The 27,722-nt window shown below is 51.0% G+C and overlaps 1 protein-coding gene across 1 annotated transcript; it reads left to right on the top strand.

Moving 5' to 3' along the window:
• Positions 1-1,529: 1,529 nt before the first annotated feature.
• Positions 1,530-27,438, top strand: B4GALT1 (beta-1,4-galactosyltransferase 1). The gene is made up of 6 exons (XM_086479201.1): positions 1,530-1,797; positions 14,221-14,456; positions 21,779-21,966; positions 23,364-23,486; positions 25,030-25,134; positions 25,748-27,438. The coding sequence occupies exons 1-6, from the start codon at positions 1,530-1,532 to the stop codon at positions 25,881-25,883; spliced, it is 1,056 nt and encodes a 351-aa protein (XP_086335327.1). The 3' UTR covers positions 25,884-27,438.
• Positions 27,439-27,722: the final 284 nt, after the last annotated feature.

Genomic DNA, 27,722 nt, shown 5'->3' on the forward strand with positions numbered 1-27,722 from the left:
AGCAGTCATTGAATGAACATCGAAGGAGCATCCAAATATGTTGGACGAGAGCCCAGCTCCACAGACCAGCACTTTGGCGGCCCACCAAGCAGCACTGAAGGCTGCTGAAATCAACAGATCACGAGGGCTGTGGGAAGTGGAAGCGGTGCATGTGTGTTTTGGGAAGTAGTTTTAACCAATGAGAAAGATGTAGGTTCACTTCTCCTTACAGTGACTTTGCTTTCATGAGACAAAGTAAACAGAACATTAAATACTAGCATTGAGGACTACTGGCAGGAGTTATTTATTGCACTTGAAAACCACTTGAGTGTCACCCAGTGTTCCTGAAGCACTCTGAGGCTCATGGGGCTAACCAGATACATGCAAGTCTTGTCAGACCGCCAGCAGGATTTTGCCTGGTCAGCTGTCAGTCTCGCTTACCCCGTGAGTCACTGATGCCCACTGACTCCTCTCCTGTCAACAGTGAGCAAGGTGCCTTGCAGGGCCCAGGGGAACAGAAAGGTTACTGCTTGCTTCCTGACTGTCACTGCTCTTATTGAAGGGCAATGCTAAATCCTCCCACCATCACCGCTGCTGGCCAAGGCAGGGTTACAGGACAGCTCCAAAAAAGTTTCTTTCCAGGCTTGTGGACTCGCCACTCATAAGAAGCACATGTGACTTTGCGAGACCTTGGATGGTGCCCAGACCAGCTTGCCCAGGCACTTCCGCTGGCTTGATGATGGACATGAGGAAACTCCTTCCTCAGGAATGTGGGACAGCTCTGATTCAGAGCACCAGAGAGGTGGAGATCCCCATGCTGGGCAGCTTTCAAGGCTCAGGGGGACAAAACCACAGTTGACTTCACCTACTGCTGGCGATAGTCTTGTTGCAAGCAGGAGGTTTGGCTGGAGACCTCCAGAAGGCCCTGCTGGGGTCCTGTGATTTACTCAACAAAAAGGTGGTCCTGAGCTTTTTTGCTTTGCAGAAAACGTATTGAAACAAGCTCCATCGAGCTGACAGAAAACTACAGTTTATGCTTATTTGTGCCAAGTGAAGACGACCTGCAACCCTCCAAGGGGCACGAACCCAACCGAACATAGCCGGTGCCACGCCGCAGCAGTTCGCAGCTGCCCCTTACGCCCTCTGCCAAAGCCGAGCGTTCCTGCATGCTGCTACGGCGACCTGCACCAACGTGCAGCTACAGTTACTACACGGTGTTACCCGGTACCGTGCCGGAGAGCGAGCCAGGGCAGAGGGGTGCGTTGCCAGGCGCCAGCCCCGCGGCGGGGCTGCCCGCTCCCGTGCGGGGGGAGACGTCGCTTAGTCGCCGCTGGCGGAGGGGCGCGGGCTGCCGGGGGAGGCGGGGGGGGTTGTCGAGAGGAGGAGAGGAGGTCCCACCGGTGCTCCCCGCGGCGGCGGGCGGCTGCGGGCGGGGCGCGGGGCGCGGGGCCGCCCCCCGGCAGGCGGAGCCGCCGCCGCCCCCGCCCCGTCCGCGTCCCCCGTCGGCGGCGCGGCGCGGGGCGGGCGGCGCTCCCCGCCAGCGCAGCGGCATGAAGGAGCCGTCGCTGCCCGGCACCTCGCTTCAGCGGGCCTGCCGCCTCCTCGTCGCCTTCTGCGCCCTCCATCTCTCGGCCACGCTGCTCTACTACCTGGCGGGCAGCGCCCTGCGGCCGCCGGGCAGCCCCGAGCCGCCGCCGCGCCGCCCGCCGCCCGCCAACCTCTCGCTGCCGCTCTCCCGCCCGTCGCCGCCGCCCGCCGCCCGGGCCCCCCCCGCCTCGCCGCTGCCGGGCCCCTGCCCCGAGCCCTCCCCGCTGCTCGGTGAGTGCCGCCCCGTCGGGGTTTGGGGCCGGTGGGGGGGGGTAGGCGGGCAGGCGGGCTCCGCTTCCTCTCCTCCTGTCGGGGCCACGGGGGGGCGCGGGCATCGCGGACCGCCGCCGGGTCCCGCTGCCGCGCCTTGGGTCCTGATGTCCCTCGTAGGTGCCTGCCGCCGCGGGGAGGGTGCGGGTGTGACAGCGGCGGGGCTGTCCAGGCTTGCCGCCGGCCGGCCGGCGCCGCCTCGCGGCGGAGGGGCATTGTGGGAGAATCCCCGGGGAGCCGGTGTTCGCGGGGACCGAGGCGCGGATGCTCTCGCAGGGAAGGCAGCGGCGAGCGGAGCCCCGGCGCTGTCGGGGAGCGCTCCCTCCCAGTCCGGCTGGGTTTCTTTCTGTTTGCCGGAGAGGTTGGGTAATTTCCTCTGGGAACTCTACCCAAAATACTCCTCTTGCGCAACCGCACGGGAAGGATCAGGCGGGTTATGTGTGCTGCGCAGGCCTTCGCGGTCTGTCGGGCTCACGGACCTGCTCGATGAGCGGTGTGGGTTTGAGAAGCGCTCTGAGGCAGGGCCATGAACACAGTTGTTATGCATCCCCGCGGCGCTTCCCATGTATTTAATCCTGTGATGCTGTATCCTGATACGTGGCAGCCTGGCGTGTTTTATCTGCACTGGAGCCGTGCTCCCCACAGGCCCTTCCCAGGACCGCTGGTGTGCTCGGAGGCTGGCAGGCTGTTGGCGACTTTGCAGCCTGCCGGTGGGCTAATTTTTACATTGATCGCCTGTATCCGTTGTGATCCACTGGCTTTGTCACAAGGCAGAGCTAGGGACAAGGTGAATGTCAGCTTGTTTCCTCTCCTTGCAAGGCTGTCGCCCAAGTTGCTGTTTGTAGCTGCTGCTCCTTGAATAGACCCTGCTATGGTGTGGGTGGGGTTCCTTACCGTGACCTGCTGGCATCCCAGTTGATAGTGACCTGGCCACGAGCTATTTGGGCCCGGGAGCCTGGGCATCCTCTCCGTCTTCATCAGTGTGCCACCTCAGCACAGGTACCTTAATTATCGGAGATCACAGTGAGGGAAGAGACTTTCGAGAAGCTACCTGTGGTTTTCATTTTACGAAAACGACACACAGATTCGTAGTTTCTCTCCGTGCTTGCTGGTTAGCTGTTTATGGATCAACGCATCTGAATAACAAATGACTGGTTTGTTATTTTAGGAAGGTGGTTTTGAGGTCACTAAAAGGAACTGTGCTATGTTTTGTTGTTTTTGATTCGTATCTTTCACTTTTTTTCCTCTATATCACTTTAAGTTGAAAGTGGCTGTGCAAGCCCGTCCTCACGGAGTGGATGTGGGAGCCCTTTGTGAATATGGCTTTGCTTTAAATGGTCTCTGCTTACCCTGATCCTCTCAGGAGTGAGTCATGTGCTTTTGAAATGCCTGGAGTTTAGAGAAACGCTCTTAGTGTCCCCAAGATTCAAAGCCTTATCAGGGTTAGTCACTGAAGAATCCATTAAAAAATTTTATACCATCTTTGTAACATCTTCAGTGCAATCTGCTGAATCTGCCAAAGGCCAAATGAGGCTATTGGAAGTGGTTACAGATGTTCAGAGGGCTACAGAGCTGTGTAGAAAGTAGCTTTTCACAATGCAATAGGCAAATGGTCTCTAGCTGTGTTACCTTCAGTACTTGTGGGGTGGTGCAGTCAGACGCAGGCTGGCACGTCACTGCTTCAAGGTTTGTAGCTGGCATGTAGGTGAGAAACCTGATGGGTAATTTTTTTCCCCTGCTCTTTTCATGTTTTGGTAGCAAACAGCATTTGTAAAACAATCCTGTTATGCCTCAGATGTTGGTCAGAACTGAGTCTACCCTGATCATCTCATGTATCTTGAAGGCCAGTGTGGGGGATGGAGAGATGTACGCTTTGCAGGCATTTCTCACATTTAATTCACCCACACAGAATTTAAAAAAAAAAGTCTTTTTGTGCACAAAGCTCCATATTGGTATAAATGTAACAAGCAGAAACCAGCAACAACCTTTCTGTGATCCCCACCTTCTCAAAGCCATGGGAAAGTACTCTAATGGGAACAAGTATCTCCAGCTGCCCCATTCCCTCAGTGTAAACCTAAATTTATTGAAATGCATCTCATCTTATTTTTTTTTATTATTTTCTGCCCCCCTCCCCTTCCCCTTCCCCCCCCCCCCCCCGCCCCCGATGTTGGGAAGCATGTGATGAATCATGCAGGATGTGTGCGACTGAGCTGCTCGAGCTTTTTGAACAGTCAGATAGGTTGGATACTCGTTTCAGAGGCCCAGAGTTTTCTTTCTAGCGATGTTTAGAGAGAGTAGTTTACAATCCCTGCTGTCTAGCTCTGCAGCAAATGCATTAGCTGAATGAGGTTTAATCTCTACAAGAAGCTGCCAAATTTAAAATGCTTTTATGGCTCACTTGCCTTTATTTATAATTCAGAAGCGTAAATCAGGGCTGGGGAAATAATACTATAATTCAACTTTGAATTAAAGGTTCTTAACAGCTATGACATTCTCTAATATAAGGTAATACATGCATTTTGGATTTATGCTCCAGTTTAGAACTGCATGCCAATTAGTATCTTAAATGGGGTATTGAGAAGCAAGCCCTGCTTGCTGCAGTGAAATTTCAGCCTCTGAGAAGCCCAAAAGCAAGTAAATCCAGACAGAGCCTGCTGGTGTCCATTCCTCAAACTGTTATGTTCTCTCGGAGGTATAGTGGTAAAAAGCAATGGTATTGCTTTTTTGCTCTATAGAAGTAGTATATATATTGGCCTAAGTGCTTTCAAAAACAGTCAAATGCTTTTCTTCTACCTTTTCCATAAGGTATTTGTGTTTTGGTGATGCGGTAGTTATCTGCATGCTGTTCTTAGGAGGGAGTGTGGAAGGCAGCAGGTTCTTTGGCAGTAAGCTCCCTCTCCATAAGAGCTCATCTTAAAGCAGCACTTATCTTTCGGTGCCAGAAGTCTGCAAAGCATAATCTTATGGACAGGCTTATCTGTATTTCAAGGATGTCATTTTCAAGTCCTGCCTGACCGAGAGCATGTGTTGTTTATGGAGGTTATTTTAGAATACAGCTGTCTCCTTAGCCATTTTTGACCCTCAATTAGGTACCACGTGTGGCTGGTAAGGGATAAAAGACCGAAGAGATGTGTACTTACCCTCAGCCTCATGAGCATCTCATGACAAAGATGACCCAAGTGTGCTAAACATGTTGCAGTCAGGTGTCTGCCTCAGCTTTTCAGCCCCAGGTTTAAGTTTAGAAAGCTGACAACCCCAAACCCTAATAATTAAGAAATACTGAAAACCCAAAAAAATCTAGGTTAATGTATGAATCAGTGAACTGCCCAAAGCACAAACCCCTAGAGAAGCACTCATTTCACTAATGTTTACAAAGGAACGGAGTTTCCAAATGGCTATTTGCTGGGAGATCTTGGACATGCAAGAAAAACAGCTGTTTTTTTGAGATGCTAGAGTCCTGGATAGAAACTGTTGCTTCCCACTGTTAGCAAGGCATATTTGAAAAACTGAGGATCAACAGAAAAGAGCTCCTTTGGACAGCTTGTGGGTGAGCAGCCATTGCTAAATTGGAGGGGGGAGGACCTATGGCATGGGCTTTCTCTTCGATGCACCACTTCTGATGCCTGTATAGTCAGCGCGAGCAGTCATGCCGAACTGTAGATGCTGAAGATAAGTGATGAGGGTACTCTGATGCTTAGAGGCTTGTTTGGAGGAGACAGAGGTAGCCTGTCAAATCGGTGGTGATGCTTAGTGCCTGTATTACAGAGAGTTTTAGAGGTAATGTGCTGCCTGAGTGGTCAGTGAATTCACAAATAGTCTAGTTTGAGGCCCCTGAGACCCCCATTGCATAGGCTGGGGTAGAGGATGTTTTAGCACTGGCAGAATCCTAACGGGGCATAATTTGGGGCGAGAGAGTGAAAACCTGAGGTGCTGAGAACACTGTTTTTTTTAAGAAGACTTCTGGTGGTGACCGTGCTGGAGGGGTTTGGTAGGTTTGGCATGCTTGGGATCTGGTTCCTGTCACATTGCCCACCTGCAGTCATGGGGTCTTGTCTCCCTGTGGGGAGTTTCTGCCCCAGAAACAGGGGACCTCTGAATCTGTGAGGTTGCTTATGATACCAAGTGGTGGAGAAAGCACTTGCTTTATGCTCAGCATCTCCCCCTCCTCTCGCCTGAAATTCTTATTGTCTGCTTTGCTTTTTTTTTGTTGTTTTTTTTTTTTTTTAACCTTTCCAATACAGCTGCTATCTCTGCTCCCTCCTGCCTCCCTCCAAACCTGGTACTACAGGAGTTGCTTGGCTCATGACCGCAAGCTGGGGTTGTCCCGTGTCCCTCCACTGGCTTGTTTCGATAAAGTAAAACAGAAACTCAAAGAGAAGAGCATGGAGAGGGCTGGGGGAGGGGGAGCTAACACGTGGACCAGTTTGCTCAAAGTTAGGCTTTCTTGGCCTCAAAAGAGAGGTTGAGAAACTGTGTTAAACTTCTCCAAATAATATGTATCTTAAACATCTTAAGTTTAGCAGGGAGCAAATGCTCGATCCTGGCAACACCACCAACATCTCCACGGCTACCCACATGGTTGGGAGCGCATTGCACCGCTGAAGTTCTCGGCAGGCAGGGAGCAGGCTCTGCGGTGAGAGCATCCCTAGCATCCTCTTCTCTGGTCAAAGTGAAGGTGAAGGACTATTAATTGGGCTTGCAAACTATCTTGGAAAGGTACCATGCCTTCCTGGAGAGCAGCTGGTTCGGAGACATGGCACAACAGACAAGATGTGCTGGGGAGAAGAGGAAAGTTTTTCGTCTTGTGCATCTAGTGTTTTATAACATGCTTGTTTCTCTGCCAGCATTGATCTGAAGCAACAGCTAGTTTGGCCACGTTTGTGTTTGGAAAGACAGATGCTTGCAGCTTCCCAAACTGCACTTGGATGCAGAATTTGGTTAAGCTCTCAACTTTCCTTCTCTTGTGTGGAGCTCCTTAGTCTGACTTCACTTAGCAGATGGAGGGTATTGTCGCTGTGTTGAGGGCCCCTACCACCCCAAAGGGTAATGTGCTGGGAGTGCATGATCCTTAGCAGGGAGGTGCTCTGGGTCTGATGGCCTCATGAGCGTGTCCAAGGCACTGGTCTGCTGGACTCCACCACTCACCTCAGCTCCGTGCAGGTGGACTCTCCCCTCCAGCCAGCATCCTGCAGCTGCCGCTTCCCTCCCTCCCTCCTGTGCACCTTGTCCGAGGGCAGGAGGAGTTTTGGTTGCAGAGGTTTTGTGGACAGAGGTGGCCAGTCCACAGCAGTGCTGCAGTAGTGGGGCCGAAGATCTTGGGTTTTCTGGACATGGATGGAGCAGTGTCACTGTCCAGCTCACCGTTGTCTCTGTGGGCTGGAGGTCTCACTGCTCTGCGCATCCCCACCAGGACAGTATTTTCCTTTGTACAAATCACTGGTTAGAGCCTCTGCCTGCAAGGAGAGGTGCTTGGTCACCCAGGCATGGATTAGCATCTCCAGATGGGCAAGTGGTGGCTGTGGCTGCCAGTGATGCTGGGGGATGGCAAACAGCCTTTCCAGCTGTCTCCCGGCTGCAGCTGAGCTGCAGGAGCTTGGGGCAGTCCCCAAGCTCCTGCAGATGTTTGTCTGAAAGATGGCTGCTCTTGTCGCCTCCCCTAACGCCGGTCCCCAAGCCGGGGTGTCACTGGACTCACTTTGAGGGCACTTACCTGCAAATGGGTCTGGCTGAAGACAGAAACAGCCCTGTAAAACTTGACAGGACGGGTTTCTGCAAACCTGTGTACTCGAGGGCAGCGGGGTTTCAGCAGCCACTTCCCCAGGCATGCAATGCCCTGCTCCTGTCCTCACCTCCCATGCCTCCCTCCAGAAGTGGCACCCCGTGCTTTCAGGGGTGCGCAAGCCCCAGCTGAGTTTCGGCCGGACAGACGCACCTGTGCCCCACCTGGCATCCGGCGCTCGCCCGCGCTGTCTGGGGAGTGCGCCCCAGCCCCGGGGCAGCGCTGGGATCCAGGTGCAGCCACCGCCGGTGGGGTGGGGTGAGATGGGGTGGGGCAGGGCAGGGTGGCCGGGGGCTGCCTTGCAATTTGGGGCTGCCCCTGGCAGAGGCATCTCCCTGGGATGCCACTCAGACCGGGAGAGCTCCTGTCTGCTCATCCCATCGCGCAGAAGCATGGGGGGTTCCTGGCGGGCGGAAGGCGGGGGAAGCAGCTCAGCCTTCTGATCCAGGCCTCTCTGTTTGTTTGTTTTGAGTATGCTGTTTGAGGGCCTGGAATTTAATATCGCGGCGGCAGTGAGAAGGGCTAATCACATGCAGATTGCCCGGCTCAAAGGGAGACAGTTCAAAGCCGCTTCAGTGAGTGTGTGCTGGATTTGAGCCACCGATGAGGACTTTGCTTCTCTCCCAAAAGTACCTTCTTGTGGAAATGACAGTCTTTTTTGTTTTTTAAAGACACCATGTGCTAGTGTGAGATCTTATGTTGGAATGGGCAGCATTTGGGGTTGGATTATGAAATTTTTTTCTCTGTCTGTACTTGCTCAGTTAATCGTGCAAACCTGCCCTCATGCAGACCCAGTGTTGCCAGCGGGTGTGATGCATCCTCATGTTTTTCAGCTTGTTTCCCTTTGGGGTCTACAGTTGCAGATGCCAGATACTGTGTGAGCCTGCCCAAGACAGGGCATGCACTGGTGTAGCAGGCTCAAGCCTTGCATCAACATAGCTGACGTCTGTAAGGGGGTGCAACTCTGCAAGTGTAGACCAGCCAAAGAAAACGTATCCTGGTCCTTGGGAAGGCTTTTTTTTTCCTCACTGGGGTATTTCTAGCCAGACCTAAGAATTTTTTATTTTTTTTAAAATGCTTGTGGGGGAGTGAGAGCTGCAGGCAGCAAGGAGCAGCAGCTGCCAGTCAGTTTGCAAGGAGGCAGAGATGTCCCCTGTGGCTCTTTTGGCTGGTGGGTCGCATGGCAGGACAGGAGGCTGCCTTGGGGAGCCAGCTGGGCAAGGGGTGCTGGAACTGACCCTTCCACTGGTCCCATCCCCCCACCACAGGGCTGAACCCCAATTCGAGCCTGGCTGGTGCTGCCTGTGTAGGCACTGGCACAGCTCTGAAGTTTAGCTGATTTTAAAAGGAAACGCTTGCTTCGCTGAGCTGTGGGATACAGATACCTGCCTGCCCTGGAGCTGCCACCTGGGTCTAGGGGCCGGAGCAACAGCCCAAGGTGGGGGGACTTGCCCCCACGTTATCTGGGATGGAACTGGTTTTGTTTTTCCCAGCCTGGGACTTAGTGAGGCCGATGGGCCCTTCCCTTTTTTGCTGGGCCCCTGCAAAGAGAGGTGGTGGGTTTTTTTCTTTCTGCGAGTTCTGCTTCTGGTTTCCAGCTTTTCTTTCTCATGAGGTTGGTCTGACCATGGCAGTGCGTGTGTGCACGTGGCTCAGCAGCTAGAGAGCAGCGCCCGGCTCTCAGCCAGGGTGATGGAAATGTTCTTTTCTGCTCTGTTCAGAAGAGATTTTTTCCAACCCATGTGCTACATGCTTTTGCTTTCATTCTTATTAAATTAAATATTTGATACTTGTGCCTAGCTTAAAGTGTGCAGGTGAATTTTGCTCATTTTCCCAGTGGAGTGCTTGGGAAGACCATTCAGTCTGCTGGATTGCCTCTCCAAACCTGCCCATGAGCCCAGCTGCCCACCTTCCCATCTCCATCTGCTGGGGCTGCTCCACCCTCCTGGGGAAGGGATTCCCTCCCACCTCCTCCCATCTGAACCCCCCGGGGCTGTCCTTTGTGGCTGCTGCCCCATGTTGTGTCACACCCTGCCACCTTCTTGGATGGAGCGTGGTGCCATCCCAGTTGCAGTCCCCCGGGGGATGCAAGAGTACAATTCTGGCCCTGTGGGGCATTGCCGCTTGAGTTTTCCCAGCACCTCTAGTGTCTGCAGTCCAGGAAGCCTGGAACAGCCTCTAGATTTATTACAGCATCAGGCTGAGTGGATTCGGGGCTTTTTGTGCAAGGGTCCTCTCGTTTTGGTCAGCAGGATGAGCACTGAGGAGGACATGTCCTGGCAGCCTCACACAGCAGGAGGTTTAGCTGTCGTGGCAAACGTGGCCGTTAGGAAGTGGGGGACGAGAAGCTCACTGGGGTTGCGGGCTGGATTCCTGAGGCTTGAGCACTGCTGTGCTGCCTCTGGGTTTTTACAAGCCTCACCTTTTGCTTCATGTGAGAAGCTGCTTCCTGTTTGTGTGCACCACGATGGCCTCCCGGCATCTGTGCCTGCACAGCGTTTTTCCTGTGAACCTTCCCTTTGAGCAGAAATGCTTCTAAGTGTCAGCGATGGGAGTCGGGAGGGGGCTGGGTTTTTTTTTTTTTTTTTTTTGTGCGTCTCTTTCTTAGCCTACCACGGCCAACTAGAACCTCCTTTTACAATCTCCAAAGTGTTTGTGCTTTTGTCTCTTTTGCAAGCTTCTTTCATGCTTCTTTCATGCTTATGCATGTTTTCGAGGCTTTCCTTTGCTAAAAGTGTATGATGGAGGCTTGTGAAGGTGCTGTGTTGGAGCTTTGTAACTCTGAACCCAAAAGGGTTACCCTCTGAGCCTACAAATCCAGAGCCATGTGGGTGAGTGGAGTTGCAAGTCCACATAGCTCTATCATGTCTCTCTGTTTTTAGCAGGGGCTCAATATACAGTGGCTCCTATATGTCAGACGGTCAGCTTGAACAGGAGCAGAGAAGACTGAGATGGAGTGAATGGGGCTGGAAAGTTGTAACTAGTAAACATGGATAGGGATACAATTTTGGCCGGTGGGACAGCATCACAGCAAACTTCACACACTTCCTTGGCATTGGCAGATCATGTCCTGAGGCAGCATCCTTGGGAGACAACAGCCTTGGGGCTGTGTGCTGTCCAGGTAGTCCAATTTCTGCCAAAATTATTTAAAATTAGCAAGTGGAACTGTGACTCTGGTCACCGGTTGGAAAGCCTGTGTTTGCAGATGTGGCTTTAGCTTTGGCCTGCTTGGGAAGTGAACTGAAAGCATCGATTTGCAGCGGGTGGTATGTTGCTGTTGCTTTTTGTCAGCCACATGGCTTTAGAAGTCCAGTTTGTTTTAGCTGTGCTATGTTTGAAAACAGCCTATTCAGGTTTTTTACATTTTCGTATTCTGACTGATGCCAGTGAATGTACTAACTGGCTGATTTGTGTGAAGCCTGTCTCAGAAGCAGCTGTCTTGCTGTACATGTACAGCACCAGTGACTGGGGTCTTCTCACTGACCTGCGTGTTGGCTGCATCCCTCGGGGCAGCATTTACAAGAAGGCGCACTGCCTTTAAAACCAGTTGGATTAACTGGAGGTCGGAGCAGTGTCCTTCGAGACTGAAACTGAAATCTCTTGTCTTCTGCAGCTGTTTTTTATCACGGATGTGTTTTCCTCTTCCTTCTTTTTCTTGCTGACGTTCCAGCCTCCTGAAGGTAAACAAGAGCAAGCACTGGCAGGATGAGCGGTCTGCGTTTGGCCCTGGGGGGCTGGTGGGTGCCAGCCTGCAAAAAGCCTTGCTTGGAGCGTCCCAGCGCGCGTGGCTGTCCTTGCCCAGCTGGAGCTCACGAGCCTCCAGCGGGAGATTTCCCCTGTAAATTCACCTAAATGGCAAACTTTTTGTTGTTCTTCCCCACCCCCCCACCCCCCCACCCCCCTTACGCTGCACGAGTAAGTGCGAAACATTAAAAGAGCCTTTGTTCTTAAAGCAGAAAGCATCCCCCGGGCTGCCGGGGCTCTCCGGAGCCGCAGCCGGGAGCAGAGGGCGCCGCCCGCCCCGGCAGGAAGGGGCTCGCCCGGCGGGAGCAGACCGGGCTGGCAGGGCCCCTCGGCGGGCTGTGTTGCTTCCGCCCCGCCGCTTTCTGCAGCGCCCCGCCGGGCCGGCCCTGCTGCTGGCGGCGGGGCGGGAGCAAGGCGGGAAAAGAACGTCCCCGGGCACAGCTGGATAACGTCAGCCCGTTCGCTGGCCATGACCGGTTCGGTGAACTGTGCCCAGTGCAATGCCCCTTGTTGTTTTCAGCGCACAGAAGCGTAGCATCGTCCTAACGGCGAGCGCCGGTCTCTGAATAGAGGTGATGCTGGGGGCAGAGGGGGCGATGGGCAGAGGGAAGCAGGCGTGGAGGTGGGTCAAGGCCAGAGGCTGTTCTGGGAGAGTGCTTGCTGCCATGGCTCCCCAGCGGTACCCAAATTCGGAGGAAACGATGTGCTCTCGCCCCCAGTGGCCTTGCTGCCCTGGCACGGGGGGGTGGCTGTGTATGGCCCCCAATCCTGTCACCACTGAGTCCCGGTCGTGCCACTACATGTTCCTTCCTGCCTCAGTTCCTCCTATTCTTGCCTCTTCCTGCCACTGTGGAGCGCCCTCTGAGCTCTCCCTTTTGACCCAAGAGGCTTTGGCCCTGGCTATGCAGCCACAGGGCAGGCATCCGCAAGACCCGGCTTGCACATGGGGCAGAGAGAGTGGGGAGCCAGGCAGGCACATTGGGGGTTCAGCTGGGAACCGTGGGAGTGCTGAGAGCATGGGCAGACTGATCCCAGTGCCTGGAGCCTGAGAAATCGCTGCCTTCTTGTCTGAGGGGAAATTGTGCAAATGCGCTTATTTAACCTGTGCAGAATGCGGAGATCGGGAGATCCCTTTGCATCCTGCCTGTGATGCCGGTTGCTGCAAGGTCTCGCCTCCGCTGTGCAGGCGGTGAATCGGGCAGCAAAGCTTCCTCGACGCCTCCAGGGGTACACCAGCCACCTCTGCCTGTCCAGCGGTCTCCTTGCCATCTCCAGCCTGAGTGAGCACAGGTTTGTTTGTGGAGCAACTCGACCAAACTAAAGTAGCTTCTCCTAGATAAATAACCGGGCAATGAGCTGTGAGCCTGGACCGTTATTTCTGCTTTTTTAGTAGTCACATGTTGGGGTATGCAAAAGGTTGATTGTGACGGACACTGTCTTTTAGAGCTCTAAAAATCTTCTCAAGGAGCTCCATAAGTGCAGTGTACCCACCGCTGGCATGTGCACGCTGTGTGTATTGTCGGAGGGGCCTGCGGGTCTCTTCAGGAAATGCAGAGAGGAGACGGTAGCTCTAAGGCATGTGTGTGAGTGCATGCATGCACATGCACATGTGTGTTCACACCCAGATGGAGGAGAGGGGGAGGGTACAGCAGCCAAATATTTAAGGACTGATCCCCAGATCAGTGTTCATGGTGAAGACCTTCTCCTTTATGCCTGGGGGCCTTGGCATCCCCACCGGCTGCAGAGGTTTTAGTGGGAGCCAAGTGTGCATGCCCAGTTTATTAGTTTGCCGTTGCTGGGAGCAGGATGTGGCGGTGAGAGAGGTCCTTCTGCAGGCAGGTGACACGCTCATTAGGTTTATCGCAGCAACTCTGTTCATCAGGGCTGGAGCAGCTGGAAGGAAAAAAAACTGCCAGGATGTTAAGAGGGGGCATCCACAAAAGGGCTGTGGTCAGCAATGACGTGTTTAGCCACAGACCCACATACAGATGTACAGGAGAGACCGCTTTGAAGCTGGCATGGCAGAGCAGAGAAGCCCTGGCAAGCAAAGAGCACTTGTGCAGACGGATGTGCCAAAGTCTTGCGAAGCAGATCTCATCGGCCATGTGAGTGCCCGGGGCTGTCACTGCTCTCTCTCCCTGAACTTGGCCCTGAGCAGCTCAGAGGCTGCTATCCTCTCTATGGTGCCAGGAGGGCTTCTCAGTTTTACACACCAGTTTTGGCACAGGTTATTTTGGCAGTTTCAAAACCTGCTGCTGTTGAAGCTGTGTGCAGGAATTGCCAACCTTCATGCAAATCTGAATTTTTTTTTTTTTTTTTTAGCAGTTCTAATAAATAATGGGCATGCCTGCAGAACACTGAAAGTATCTATAAGGAAAAAAACAAGAAAGGGGGTTTTGTTCACTTTGCATGTGGCTAGCCTTGGCAGAAGTAATTATGGTGGTAGGAGACCTGGACTGTTTTTGAAGGGCTTGACTCTCACACTGTGTGAGGTGGGTGAGAGCGCAGAGGGCAACACTCTTCTCTAGGCTGGTTTCGTGGCACGTGTGCCAGTGGGAGCACAGCTGTTGGTTTGACGTGCAGATAGGAGGATTTTCAAGGCTTGGTTGGCATCAGCAACATAGTTGAGGCCTGACACTAAGAAGCTACAGCATTTGCAGGTTTGCTGTGAATGGTGTTGTGCGGTTGCTTTGAGTGCAGCTGGTCCAAGCTTCAACACCTCCATGCTCTGCTGGGATTTTGTTTGGACCCAAACCTCTATTTTTAAAAAACAAAATAAAAGCCAAGCATGTGTTAGGGATGTGCGCTCAGAGAAATAGATTGTGTGTGCTAACTCACTTTGTGCTATGCCTCTCTTTCAGTTGGTGCTCTACGTGTGGAGTTTTCCCAGCCTGTGAACCTGGAAGAAGTGGCGAGAATAAACCCAGAGGTCAAAACAGGAGGTCGTTTTGCTCCGAAGGACTGTGTAGCACTTCAGAAAGTAGCAATAATCATACCATTCAGGAACCGAGAGGAGCACCTGAAGTACTGGCTGTATTACCTGCACCCAATTCTCCAAAGGCAGCAGCTAGATTATGGAGTGTACGTTATCAACCAGGTAAGATGCTAAAGACACAGGGCTTTATACTGCTCTCATAACAGTGCCCATGCTCCCTAAAACAGTTGCTTTATCCTGAACAGCAGTGGGCTAGCAGGCAGGGATAAGTTTGCTTTTAAAAAGCAAAACAAAACAAAACAAGACCGTAGCACACACACACAAAAAACTGGAAATGAACATGAGCAGGTTTGCTTTGATGATTTTGATGGAAAACCTGAGGTCCCCTCTTCTCATCAGGCACGATTCACTCTAAAGAGCTTCTGCTTAAAGAAACCACTTGGTGAGGAGGGAAAAGATCCTTAATAGCACAACCCAATCTAATATCTCTTTCCAAGTAATCCTTTTTCCCAACTGCTGCAGGAAGTGCATACAAAGATCTTTAAGGTGACAAGGTAACATTAATGCCTAATCTGGCTGGGTGTGCCATAAAGCATAGGATTTCACTTCCTTGAGCAATTTCTGTTCATATTAGTAATAGCGCATGAAATGTTACGATGGAGAAAACAAAGCTGTGGCAGTGGAGCGGGTGAGTGATTATCTTCAGGTGAACAGAACAGAAAAGAACCAAGTAGTGACAGGGGGGTATTTTGTTGGGTTTTTTTCCTTGATATCTGATGTCCTTATACCTGTCATTTAAAAAAAAAAAAAGGCATCTTCCACTCCAAACAAGCTGTCTTAAGTGGGTGTTGTTCACACTTGTAAAAACTTAAAACGTGTAGGCATTTGTATGGGCTGCAGTGTGAAAGGGCAGATGCAGTTCTGAGAGCCCCAGTGGAGACTGCCGGCTGGGCAATCTAACAGCACAGTTTCTCTCTTGGATATGTATTTATATCTTGTTTTCTCAGCTCTGTAAAAACTGATATGAAATAACGTACTTCTTTAAATGTAACTCCTTAAATTTGCAGATCAGCTGATATGATTTGGCATATCAAGCACCCTGAATATTTAAAATGGTTGCCCAAGTGATAGATTTCCTCACAGAATTGAAAGTAAGGGAAGACCCTTTTCTAGAGAGAAAACAAATACTCCTCTACTACTATTTCTCTTACTTTGCTCATTTCCAGGGTGCCAGAGATCTGGGCAAAAGTGATTTGTGGGGAATTAGCAGTAGCTTCCAAGCACAGCAGCTCTGGTGTCTGTGGCCAACTGTGCTTGTGGCCTGGTGGCTGCGTTGCTGAGGAGACAAGGCGTTTCTGCAGCCTGCGGACTGGCACGCTGTGCCCTAACGTTAAGGCCTGTAAGGAGACCCTTCCTATGTAATGCAAAGAACAGCTGGTGCCACTGTGGTCCAGCAATGTGGGGCCAGCCCCAGCCCTTTGTCACTCAGGCCACATTTCCTTGCACGTGCAGCGTTTGCCTGTGCAAGCTACTGGTGCCACAAGGCTGCTTGAGCCACGGTCCCTGCCGGTCAGTGGGGTGAATGTGGCAGGGCAGCATGCCTCCCTTTTTTCTGAGCGTGGCTCAGAAGCAAGGGTGCGATGTGGCTTCCAGCAGCGGTCCTGCGGCTGGGGCTGCTGCTTTCCTGGCCAGGCATAGCTCATCAGCCAGCTCTGCAGAGGACCAGGGAGAGCTGCATGCCCACAGTCCAGGGGCACTGCTGGTAGGCAAGCAGCCATCTCCATTGCAAAGAGCCGGCAGTGCAGCTAGGGTTGGTATTTCCCCATCGGTGGTGTTCAAGGGTAAGGAAAGCAAGGGGCCCGATCATGCGGAGCTGTGCTGACACCCATAAAGGCAGGCAGTGTCCGAAGCCATGTTGGAGTTCCTGCTGCTGCTGCTGCTGTGAGGGTGCATGCTGGCTTGCATTGTCCTGCGCTGCTGGCTCCTCCTCTTCTCTGGTCCTGTCCTCCAGCACTAGGGCTGTGGGACTGTCTGTGTTCTCTGAAGTTAATTAACTCTCACAAAAATTATTGAAGGAAATGGCTTTTTTCTGACCCATCTCTTGAGCAAAGTTGGAGTGGGAGTGACATGCAGTATACAAGGTATATATGTCCTGGACACATCTAGCAGTCAGATGTAGGTTAGCATGTAAGACTACCTGACTTGTGGAATAAACATGCCTCTAACAAGCTGTGTCAGGAAGAGGCAGAGCGGTCAGTGGTAGTAAACCCACTGGATGCGTCTCTCGAGGGTGAGTGGGAACGCTGAATAGAGAGAGCTGCAGAAAATGTATTAATTCTGCCAGAAGTACAGTAGGAAAACAGTCTTATTTCTCTGCTGTCTTGACAATTGCTTTTCTCTTTTTCTTGTCTGTCCTTCCCTTTGCATCTGCCCTCCTTTTTTTTTTATTTTATTTTTCCTTCTAGTGGGGAAATATTACCTTTACTTGTTAATCCTGTCTATATCAAAGCAATCACTGAAGCAAGGAGAATTACTGTGTGATCTGGTTCTTACACGCTGCCTACGTGCTCTTCTGTGCTCTGCATCTCATAGAAAGAAAGAGGAGCGCTGAGCCCTGCTACTGCTGCACTGGTAATGTCAAACTTCTTCCTTTCAGCGCAATGTGTTTCCATCACGAGTCCATTGTGCCTCCACCATGGTGTTCTTGTGTGCCTGAATGCCTCAGAGTAGGACTTGGCTGAAGTCAGGGGGATGATGTTTGTAAAATGTCCGGTGTGTAACAGGAGCCAGTGGAAAACACATATTATGCTTCATCCTCCACACTCCACCCCCAGCAAAAGCTAAGCCCAACATGTGGAGTAGCAGTTGTAGGATCTTCCAGATAAATCCGAGATGAGGACACGTGGCTGGGCACGCTTTTTGTAGCACGAATTTGATGCCGTGCAAGCTTGACTTCAGCAAATGGGAAGGCAGTGGCAAATTTGTGGCGTCTCCCTCAGTCCCATTCACTCCCACCATCACCCATGTCCTGTCCTGACTCCTTCAGCCATTGCCACCTGGGTGCTCAGGTCTAGAAATAAGTTTTCTCGCTGCAGTTCAGCCTCTGCAAATGCCCATGCAGCCAGGCTGAGGTTTGGGAAAGGGGAGACTTGGCAAATTCTCTGAAAACCATGCAGTTGTTCAACCATTTTCCACTGGCCCCTTGTGTTGCCTGCAATGTCCTCTATAGCAATTTTCCAGAGCGTGTGTGTGTGTGCGTGTGAGTGTGGAGTGGTTGGGGCATCACACTTATTCATGCTATTTTGCAGGGGGTATTAGCACCCCCCAGGTATGTGGGCAAGGGAGGGAATTGTACTTGGTTCCTGCTTAGACTCACAGTGATGGGGGAGGCGAGTTTCCCCCTGTAGTTGTTCTCTCTTGCTGCCCAATGTAACGATGCTGATGCCTCAAAACACCTGTGACCGGGAAACAGCAGAGTGCCTCCTGGTGTCTCTGTGTGGCCCTGGAAATCTGCTTCTACCCGCTCAAGTCCACTGCACCATGGACTTTCACATGGACATTGTGTGTGTGGTTCAGGCTGTCTTGGTGGGTCCCTGACTGAGCTAGCAACCTCCTGTTGGAGGTGATGGCTCTCTCCTAGCCAGCCAGGAGCACGTATCATTACCGTTACCTCCCTGAGACACAGTGAGTTTAGGATCCAGGTGAGAGAGATGCAACCATGAGTCCTCTGCTGTGCTGTCTGCAGGAGGAATCACAGAGCTGCCTCCTACATGGAAGTGCAAGGCAGGACAAAATTGAGACAGATGGCTTCTTGCGGGTTCACAAGCCCTTTAGCTTGAGTGGCAGATTCAAAAACCTCAATTTTATCTGTCTGGCACTAAAAAAGGTAGCATCCTTTGGTAGGTCTGTCTGAGCAAACCAGATTCAGCAAAGGTAAGAGATGGGAAGTTAAAAAGCCTGGATGTTCTTTTGCTCAGGCTGATCATCTCCAGGTGTCAGAAGTCAGCGTCAAACCCTGCAGATCTCAGGCAGCACATTGTCCCCCTTCAGCAAGTCTCTTGTGGACTAGGGAATGGGGATGGACCTGGACGTGCTGGGAGAGACAGAGAGAGTAAAATCAGGAGCCTGAAACAGGTGCTGGGTGCCAGCACGGAACTTAGACATGGGTTAAGTTTCAGGACAAGACAGCATAGGGAAAAAATTGTCAGGGGAAAAGAAAAGTAGCAAAACTGTGCTCGGACTACACCTTTTCTGGTTGAAAGCCTAGGAAATAAGTGTGGAGGCTGCATCTAGAGCTTGGCTGCATTGTCAAAGCAGCAGTCCCCTGTGCACTGCCCAGCTCTTCGGGATGATGCGACTCAGACCAAGCAAGTTCAAACTGATCCATTTCCTTGTAGCAAGTAACAGGGAGCCTTGCAGAGCTGAGGGTTGGAGGTGTCTTCAATTCTGCTTTATCTGTGCTCTCAGGGGTTGCCTGTGGTACTGTCCCCTCTGCTGACCTGCAAGGGACAGCAGCACAGAAAGGAGGTTTACCAACTCTGGGTTGTTTGTTGTTTGGGTTTTTTCCTTTCAGAAAGTTGGGGATCAGTCAAAGATGGAAGCCTGCAGCACATTTCTGAGTTTTGAGAGATTTGAATCTCAGATAATGAAGCATGCCAGTGCTTCCACATTGCCTTTGGTAAAGAAACAGAGCTTTCTGCAAAAAGCAAAACTTCTTGTCAGTCTTTTTTCGCTCAGATACACACTGTAAAGCCCTGCATACCTCCTGGTATGGAAAACCATCCTCCTGTGCTCAAAGGAGTAGCTGTTAACAGCATTGCAAGGTTTCCTGCATGAGCTACCTGCTCGATGTAAAGGTGCTAAAAAACTGCTTGGAGAGGGTTTTTTGTTTTCTTTTTTGGTTGTAGTTTTTTTTTTTTTCCCCAAGCCTTTTGGATCCCACAGTGTGAAGCTGTGTGGCCATTTGGGAGGAGAGCAGCAGTGCCCATGTGAAGTGTTTGCCGTGTGTCTGGTCCCTCTTCATGCGTGGGGCCCCGGCATGGGCTCTGGGGGTGTCCAGTGGGTGAAGTGGCAAGGGGTCCCACACACTCTTGGTCCGATTGCTGCATGATGCTTTGGGTTTTTTCGGGGAGAGGTTTAAAAATGCAGCTCTTTATAGCATTGTTAATCCCTACGTGTCACCTAGAGCAGTTAGAGGCTACCTGAAGGCATGGGTTAATTACAGCTGAGCCTCCCTCCGCTTGTAAAATTGGTGTGAAGTGCCCTTTGCCTTGAAATTTCATTATGAAAAGAGCAGCCAAAGGGTGTGAAATGAGGATAAGCTCCTAAACTGGACTCAGCAGGTGCTTTGAGGTGTGAGCACATTGCACTTTGCACCAGCACCAGGAAAAGTCCCCTTTGAGACTATGGAGCCAGGCCTGGGTTTGGTACTGTGGGACCTCGGGAGCGCTTGGCAGCTGGGGCTGGGCAGACCCCTTTGCCAGGGGAAGAAAACCCTCTGATCCCACAGCCTCTGCTACTCCCTCTCCCTAGCCTCTTTGTTCAACTTGCCTTCATTTTCTGCACTCAAGTTTTCACTGCTCTTGCTTATGCATGATGGTGATCATCTTCCCATCACCTTAGTTATTGAGCGAGCCCTTTTGTTTCGGGTGAGGATGCTGAGAATTTGCTCAGATCCTCCCCCACAAAAGCTCACTCCTCCCTGTGAAGTCATTTATGCCCGAGGCAGGTGATGAATGCTTTTGAAAACCTTGGTTTGACACTTGCATGTTAAAACCTTCATTTGAAAGATACTTATGGCTGCTTCAAGAGCATGTGGTGGCTCTCCAGCCGCAGATCCATTAACCATGTCTGGATTAAACAATTTCCAAACTGATTGTTTATTAACCAGGGAAAGCAGTTTGGGAGGAGGTGATGTTTTAAGCTGCTGCTTGGGCACAATATTTTATCCGTCCTTGACTCGTGTCCCGTACCTGGTGCGGGAACTGTGGGGCTGGGGGTGGCTTGCATGGTGGGGGAGTCCTTGACACTGCTTAGAGGGTGTAGAGGGGGAAAGACAGAATGTGATAGAAGAGAAAGGATTTGGCAGTCTTGGTTTCCAGGCTGGGAAAAAACCTTCAGCCTCCTTTGACGATGACCTATGAGTTAGTTCGCTTCTGCCTGCTCTGTTCCACTGCACAGGGTTTGGGTTTGAAGCTGCTGCTGTAAAGTTGGGTTCTAGATTCGAAATCCTTACTCTCAAACCACCAGTATTCTCGGGTTTGTGGGTATGATCTTGCTGTTTTTCAAAAGTACTCGAGCAATTTGCAAGCCCATACTTGTGCTCAAAGCCATGTGTGCTTTTGAAATATTGCTGCCTGAGAAAGGCCAAACTGATTCTCCTCAGGGGCCTCATCGCTTGGGGAGGAGAGCAGAGATTTTCCTGCCCCGCTCTCTGCAGGTCCCCTTGTTAACTGTGCCTGCCCTGGGATAAACATGCTCTGCTGTGGTGTCAGCTCTTTGGTCCTTCCCATCATGATAACAGCCCTCCTGGTTTCGTTTTCCCGGCGAGGCCCCTGGGGCGGATGATGGGTCATGCCCGTGCTGCGGCTGGCAGAGGAGCAGCAAGGAAGGGGCTGTGCACCGCAGCAGACAGTGGCATCCCGTGCCTGACCAGTAGCCCTTGCAGGAAGCAGCTCGCTTCGGCCCGCCATCCACTAAACAAGGCTGTGTGTCACGGCCATGTGCTAAACCAGCAGCGCCCTTCCCAGGGCCCGGGGAGCATCCTGCTCCTGTGTGTGCGTGACTGCCCAGGTTTTAGTGTGGGCACAGGAGTGAGTGTCAGAGTGTCAGAACTTTGCTTCTGGTCTTAGCACCCCACGCTTTTCAAATTGAATCTGGCACGTCCTCCTGCATGCTGCGCAGCAGAGGCTGTGCCGTGGTCCCACAGCCACGGTGTGGCAGAGCTTAGGAAGAGGGTGCTGAAATCCTGGCCACAGAAGGGTTTTGGTCCGTGGCCTTTGTCCTGGCTGTAAGCTGAAGCTCTGCCAAGGCTTCTCTCTGTAACAAGGGTCCCTTCTGGCAGAAAAGCTCATCTCTGCCTTTCTCCATTGCTCTGGGAAGGCCCAGCTGCTCGCCCCAGCAGTCTGTGAACTTTATCGCAAAAATCAATCCCAAAATGTCTCTGCGTGGGGTGGGACAGGGGGATGGCTCAGTCCTCCTAGAGCCTCCCACCAAGAGAGGGGAGCTGAGCTGGGTCTGACCTTTCCTCAGCCATTTTGGCTGCCCTCGTGGTTTGCAGCTGGCTTGGATGCCATCGTCCCATGGGCAGCATTCTTTGGGGGGCGGGGGGTGGTGCTGCGGGGAAGTGCTCAGGCTCGAGCTCAGTCCATCACAGGCGCGCCAACCCACTGCGGCGACACTGGCATCTGGCAACAGGTAAGAAGCTGCTGATGTCAACTGTTACAGTTAAGTCACTTAACTTTTTTAATTTGTTTTCAAACTAGGATGGAGAAGAAGAATTTAACCGTGCTAAACTGCTGAATGTAGGATTCGCAGAGGCCTTGAAAGAGTATGACTATGATTGCTTTGTGTTTAGTGACGTAGACCTCATCCCAATGGATGACAGGAACACCTACAAATGTTACAGCCAGCCACGGCACCTCTCTGTATCCATGGATAAATTTGGATTTCGGTGAGACGGCTTTTGGAGAGGCGTTTTGTTCCTAATATCGCCATTAGCCTAGCAGGCCAGGCTCAGAGTTACACATCCCCACCCATCATTGAAAGCATGGGAAAATGTCTCTGGCAAAAGCCTGTCTTGGCGTGTGTGTCCCTGCAGGGAGCGGGTGGCTGCAAGTGGGATCAGCTGGAGGGGAAGAAGGGGGAGAAACACAGCTGAGCAGTTTATTAAAATTCGCAGCTCCTTGAAAGTGAAACACAGGGTGAGGAAAAATTAAGAGCCTGTCGCTTTGCAGATGCCTGCGTATCCCTTCTTGTGTTTCAGGCTGGAAGCTGGAAGACAGCTAATGTTTCCACCCAGTCTGAAAAGTGAGACACTCTCACACTGTGAAAATTATGTGCAGCTTTAAAAAGACTGCATCAGACACTATTTTAAGAGCAAAATGAAATATTTTTGGCTGTTTGATTTCAGGCCACTGAGGGACCTGCCCTGGTGATGGAGAGCAACATAAACCAAAATGCCTTTCAGCATACATTTGGGTTCAGCAAAACCCAAATTTTGCAAATAAAAATGTGTCTTGCTTTTCCTTTTTTTTTTTTTTTTCACCCCCCTACTCCAGATCCCCAAGAGGGGCAGTTCAAAAGCTCATCTGTAAAGTGAAAACTGGTTGTGACCTCATGGTGACCAGTAGCAATAAAGATACAGCAGTGGAATTGGTGGCAGGACTGTCACTGTCACCTCAGCAGCTGCAGTTTTTTCTTGTAGCTAGGTGAAGCTTCGAGCAGAAATGCAGGCCCCAGGGTTTTCTTCTGCTTGCTAAAGCAGAGGCAAGGTCTGCGGTAGGTCATGGTGATCCCTGCATGGGCCCTCGTGCTGTGGGTCTGAATTTTGCCTGCCCCTGATCCCCCAGTGAATTGTCCCTCGTTTCAAGCAGGAGCTGGTTGGCTTTGTGTGTGCAAGGTCACACTGCCAGCTCAGTTTTGGGCTGTGAGCTTTCCTTTGGGGCACTAGGGAGCATGGAGGCAAGCAGTGGAGCTGCAGGAAGAGTCTGCAGCACCTCCAATGACTCGCTGACCTCTTGCCACTCACAAGGCATGCATGTCACCCATCTGTCCTTTGGCAAGGTGGTGTGCATTTCACCGACCTGTCCTTTGAGGACCATGTACTTATTGAAAGGCTGCAGCTGTCACCAGTTGCAAAATAGTTCCCAGCTGTGTTTGGAACTGAGCCCACCAGCTCCTTCTGTCCTGGCCAAGTCTAGGGCACCCAAACACATACTGCTCCTTGCTGCAGGGTGCTGGCTTGCTGTGGGCTGGTTTAAAGGGCAGCCACAAGCCCTTTTCAGGTGGGCAGGCTAAACCTTAGCTAGCACCTCTCCTCCTCTAATGTCCTTTTTTCCCTGCTTCCAGGTTGCCTTACAATCAGTATTTCGGAGGTGTGTCTGCCTTGAGCAAAGAGCAGTTCACAAAGATCAACGGGTTCCCAAACAATTACTGGGGCTGGGGTGGTGAAGATGACGACATTTATAACAGGTAAATAAATACCTTCCTTGGCACCCAGAGTGCCTCCAGGGTGGGGATGAGCACAGACCTGCTGCTTTCGCCCAGGCAGGGGGGGTGCGGGGTAGCACAGGGTGTCTTTTTCACGCCGACTGTGGGAGCCTCCCCTCTGGGTGTGTGATGGAGGTGGTGCATGGGCGACCTGCTGGCTCAGCAAAAGCATGTTCCTGCTGGGTGCTGGTACCCCATTTCATGGCTCCCAAGGTGTGCTGGGGAGTGGGTCTGGCTGAAAAAATCCCACCACTGCTCCACATGTGCATCGCTCAATCGCCACGCAGCCTTGCAAGCATCCATGCCAGCGGGCAGGTTGGAGCTTCTGGGTCTCCCAGCACTGGCTGAAGGAAGGGGATTTGGGGTGTGTGACAGGGTGGAGAAGACCTTGACCCACCTACCCCAATGCAGCCTGAGGCTTGCCTGGGTCTGCAGCCTAGTAGCAGATCCCTTTGTTCCCGAGAGAGCTCCATTTGTAGGGCTGTAAGCTGCTCTAAATAAGGCTGTGAGCGTTGCTTCCTGCCAGGAAGGAAGCCAAGCAAGGCTCTGATCTGCAGGAGAGGAGGAGGGTGTTGCACAGGGCAGGCTGGGACCACCCCTGCCTCCAGACCGGAGCAGGGCATGGACATGGGGTTGTGCTAGGGCTTCAGTTGCTGTGAGAAGTTGTTGTGGGGAGCTTAAATTTGGGAAGCCCTCTTCACGTTTCTCGATGGCAAAACCACTCTGCACAGCCTTTTCTCTGGGCTTCTGAGCTCTTCTGGGCTTCAGGAAGGGTATTCCTAAAAATGCTCGTGCCTTCCTGAGGTTCAGCACTTCTGTTTAATAAACCCAGAGAGAGGCAACCTTCCAGTGGGTCAGGGCATTCAGAGCAAAATGGTTGTCCTCTCTTTTTGGGGCACTCAGATTTTGAGGAGCAGAAGATGCTATTTAGAAATGAAAAGGGAGCCGCAAAGAGGATGAAACCAGGTACTTTTCCAGAATTGGTGTCCATGAACTGTAGGTGCCTTGCAGAGAGCACGCAAAGAGAGGCTGCCCCTTGCCCGGCAGATCCCAGCTGGGATCGTTATGCCTCTGACTGTGTGCCCTGCCCCGTGCTGCTTCACCACCATTCAGTTCAGTTTCTACCAGCACTGCAGCTTTTACATCCCAGAAAATGAATGCTCTTCTGGCTCCTTTCCAGATGGGTTAAAAACTAGGTGCCTCCCATTCAAATTCCAGACTACAGCCTAGAGCAAAGTTAATGTGGGTGTTGGAGGAGCTGCTGAGGGTGCAGTGAATTAGCAGATCCTTAGTGTTGGCAGGGGGTTGTCTCTTTTCCTCACACAGATGCACTTGCGTGGAAGGGGATTGGCTTTCCTCTCTTTCAGTGTTGGCAAGCCTGCACTGGTGACATCCTCAAACAGAAAAAAAAAAGAAAAAAAAAAAGGCAAAACCCCAAAAAACCAATGGTCGTTTGTGGAAGGTATGGCACAGCATAGCACATCTGTCACCTGTCGTGGGTGTTTAATGTACTTGTTTTTTGCAGGCTGCTGTTTAAAGGCATGGGGATATCCCGTCCGGATGCCATCATTGGGAAGTGCAGAATGATTCGGCATTCCCGGGACCGGAAGAATGAACCCAACCCCGAGAGGTGCGTACCGCAGTAGATTCAAGGGGTGCCTCCTGCCCTTGCTGCTCCAGATGCTTGGCTTTCTCTTTGCTCTGCAAAAAGCCCGATCATGGAAAGCCTGTGGCCTTCTCCTCCCTTGCTGACCTCTCTGTTCCCTGTGCCATAAGCTGCCCCCTTCCCCTCTGCCGTTTATTACCTTACTACAGACCTTTTCCCCAAGATTTCACAATGGCCAAACACCTCTCACCTTTCTTAACACCCCCACCCCCTTAAAAGCAGTAAATTAAGCTTCAGGCAATTTTGGCAAGTAAGACCTGTGCTCTTAGTGCAGAGCTGGAAAAGGACCTGTGTGATTTAAAAGCTTGGCTGCCTTTTCCTGGCTGAAGTTTGACCCCATGGGGATGCTTTTGCCCGTTGCTCAGGCTAGCCAAACCTGGGAGTTTGTGGGACACGTACCGATACTCAGGTTGTTCTTAAAACACCGGAGGTGCCGCCTGAGAGGCTATAAACATGTCATGGGAAGTTCGGGTTGTTTAAACATCGTTTCTCTTTTCCTTCTTGTTTCCCCGCTCCCACCCCCCCCCCCCCCCCCCCCGCCTTCCTTTTTTGTTTTATTTTTTTTCCCCTTCTGCAGGTTTGACCGAATTGCTCACACAAGGGAGACAATGAGCTCTGATGGCTTAAATACACTGTCCTACAAGGTGTTAAGAACAGACAAGTACCCTCTGTATACAAAGATCACAGTAGATATCGGCTCGCCAAAAAGCTAACATCACAGACACAAGAGAGACCTTGCCTATCTTGCCCAGGACATCTGGCCTCACTGATGCTTTGTATCTGCTGGTTTTATAACAGTTGCAATGAACAACAACAAAAAAAAGGCCTCTTTTGGCATGCCAAAGTGTCTCCAAATTAGTTGGACAAGTGCTTTTTTATTTTTTTTTTAAATTCCAAACTTGACTTTACACAACTTTCTAGCTCTCCATTGTTTTTAAGTCCAAAAGCTGTATATAAGAGTTGTAAATATTTACTTTGCCAGAAAATGTTAAATCTGATCTACTTGCTGCAGTTCTGCCCATGTTGAATTAATTGCTGGACCCAGATTTTACTGATTACAACTGTGATGCATCAGCAATTACTGCCCATGATATTTGGTATTTTAAATGAGGTGGATGAAAACATTCCTTTTAATTCATTCCTGGTTTTATTTTATGAAGGACTGTAAAATGCTGCTAAAATTATACAAGTTTACGCTTTACATTATGAGGGGGTTTTAATGGAGACAATATCATATATTTTTTTCTCATAGTGACCAAAACAAACATCTTCTCTGTGTGCAGAGCAAGTGTTGAACAACCAAGTCTGGATTTGATTAATGTCATTTCTTTTGGCCTCAAAGGAGGCTTTGAGTGAGTTGAGCCAGAGCTTGCCAGAATTTGCCAGTGAGCTCTCTGCATAGGGTGGGAGCTACACAGACAGCATCTGCAAAATCTGCTACCTTACTTCTGGATGTGATAGCGACTTTCTGCCTCAGCACACCACTACCTGGGGTTTTTTTGGAGGGATGGGGGGTGTTAATTGTGTGATGAAATTTATGTCCTTAAAATTTTTTGACATTTGTTAACAGTGATAGAAAGTTACCACACTATTTAAGCATTGTTTGAAGCTTCCTAAAAACGAAATTTTTCTTGCAAGGTCATGTGTAAAACTTGAATTCATTTATTACTTTTGTTGTAACATTTTAGTAACTTTTTAAAGTAATTTGTGTATCATAAGCAGTATGTTTAATACCGGATTAAACTAGGGTGCAGCACAATAGGATATGATTCAAGGCCTCCTTTATCTTCAGACTAGTACGCTTTTTATGTGCATCATTATATATAAGCCATGTATTATATTTGCTCTGCATATTTGTCCATGAAATCCCCTGCAGTGCTGAGATATTCACAGCAGGGCTGACATCAAATCAATCCTTTTCTTCTTTGCCTAAACCCTATTACAATGTGTGTCCTCTGTGGGGAAACTCCCTTCTGATTTTCTCAGGCTTTGAGGTACATACACGTTTTGATGTGCTACTTTTTGTTAGTGCACCAGGGCACCACCTGTACAGACACCCTGCTTTTCCTTCCCGTGATCGTCAAGCGCTGACACCCTTGGAGCTGGTTTAAGTGATTTAAAGCTCTCAGCCAGAACTGAGAACTGAATTCCTTCTGGTGAGTACTTTGACACCAGCTCTGACCATAGCAATTTGCACTTCCTTGGCCTGTGCTGAAGGCTATTAAAATCAGGGACGCTTGTTGTATTGGGGATCATCTTCAGCACTGCCTTCCCCCCCCCCCCCCCCCCTTTTTTTTTTGGTAGGTTTGGTTTGGTTTGGGTTTTTTTTTGGTCAGACCTGAAGGTTTTGCTGAACCCTTGCACTGCAGGGGTGGGATCCTGCAGGGGCCAGGGGCCAGTGCGTTTCTTCTTAGGCCAGCAGCACATGCACAGAGACTTTAATTATGAGGGAGACACCCATCTGCCTTTTCAGTCTTGCTTTGAAAAGATTTTCATCTCCATTGCCTGAAAGCTGTTGCTGGCCAGACTTGCTGCTTCAGTCATGCTGGGAG

The sequence above is a fragment of the Leptosomus discolor genome, chromosome Z (genome assembly GCF_034619465.1).
Source record: "Leptosomus discolor isolate bLepDis1 chromosome Z, bLepDis1.hap2, whole genome shotgun sequence".
In the NCBI taxonomy this organism is placed as follows: domain Eukaryota; kingdom Metazoa; phylum Chordata; class Aves; order Leptosomiformes; family Leptosomidae; genus Leptosomus; species Leptosomus discolor.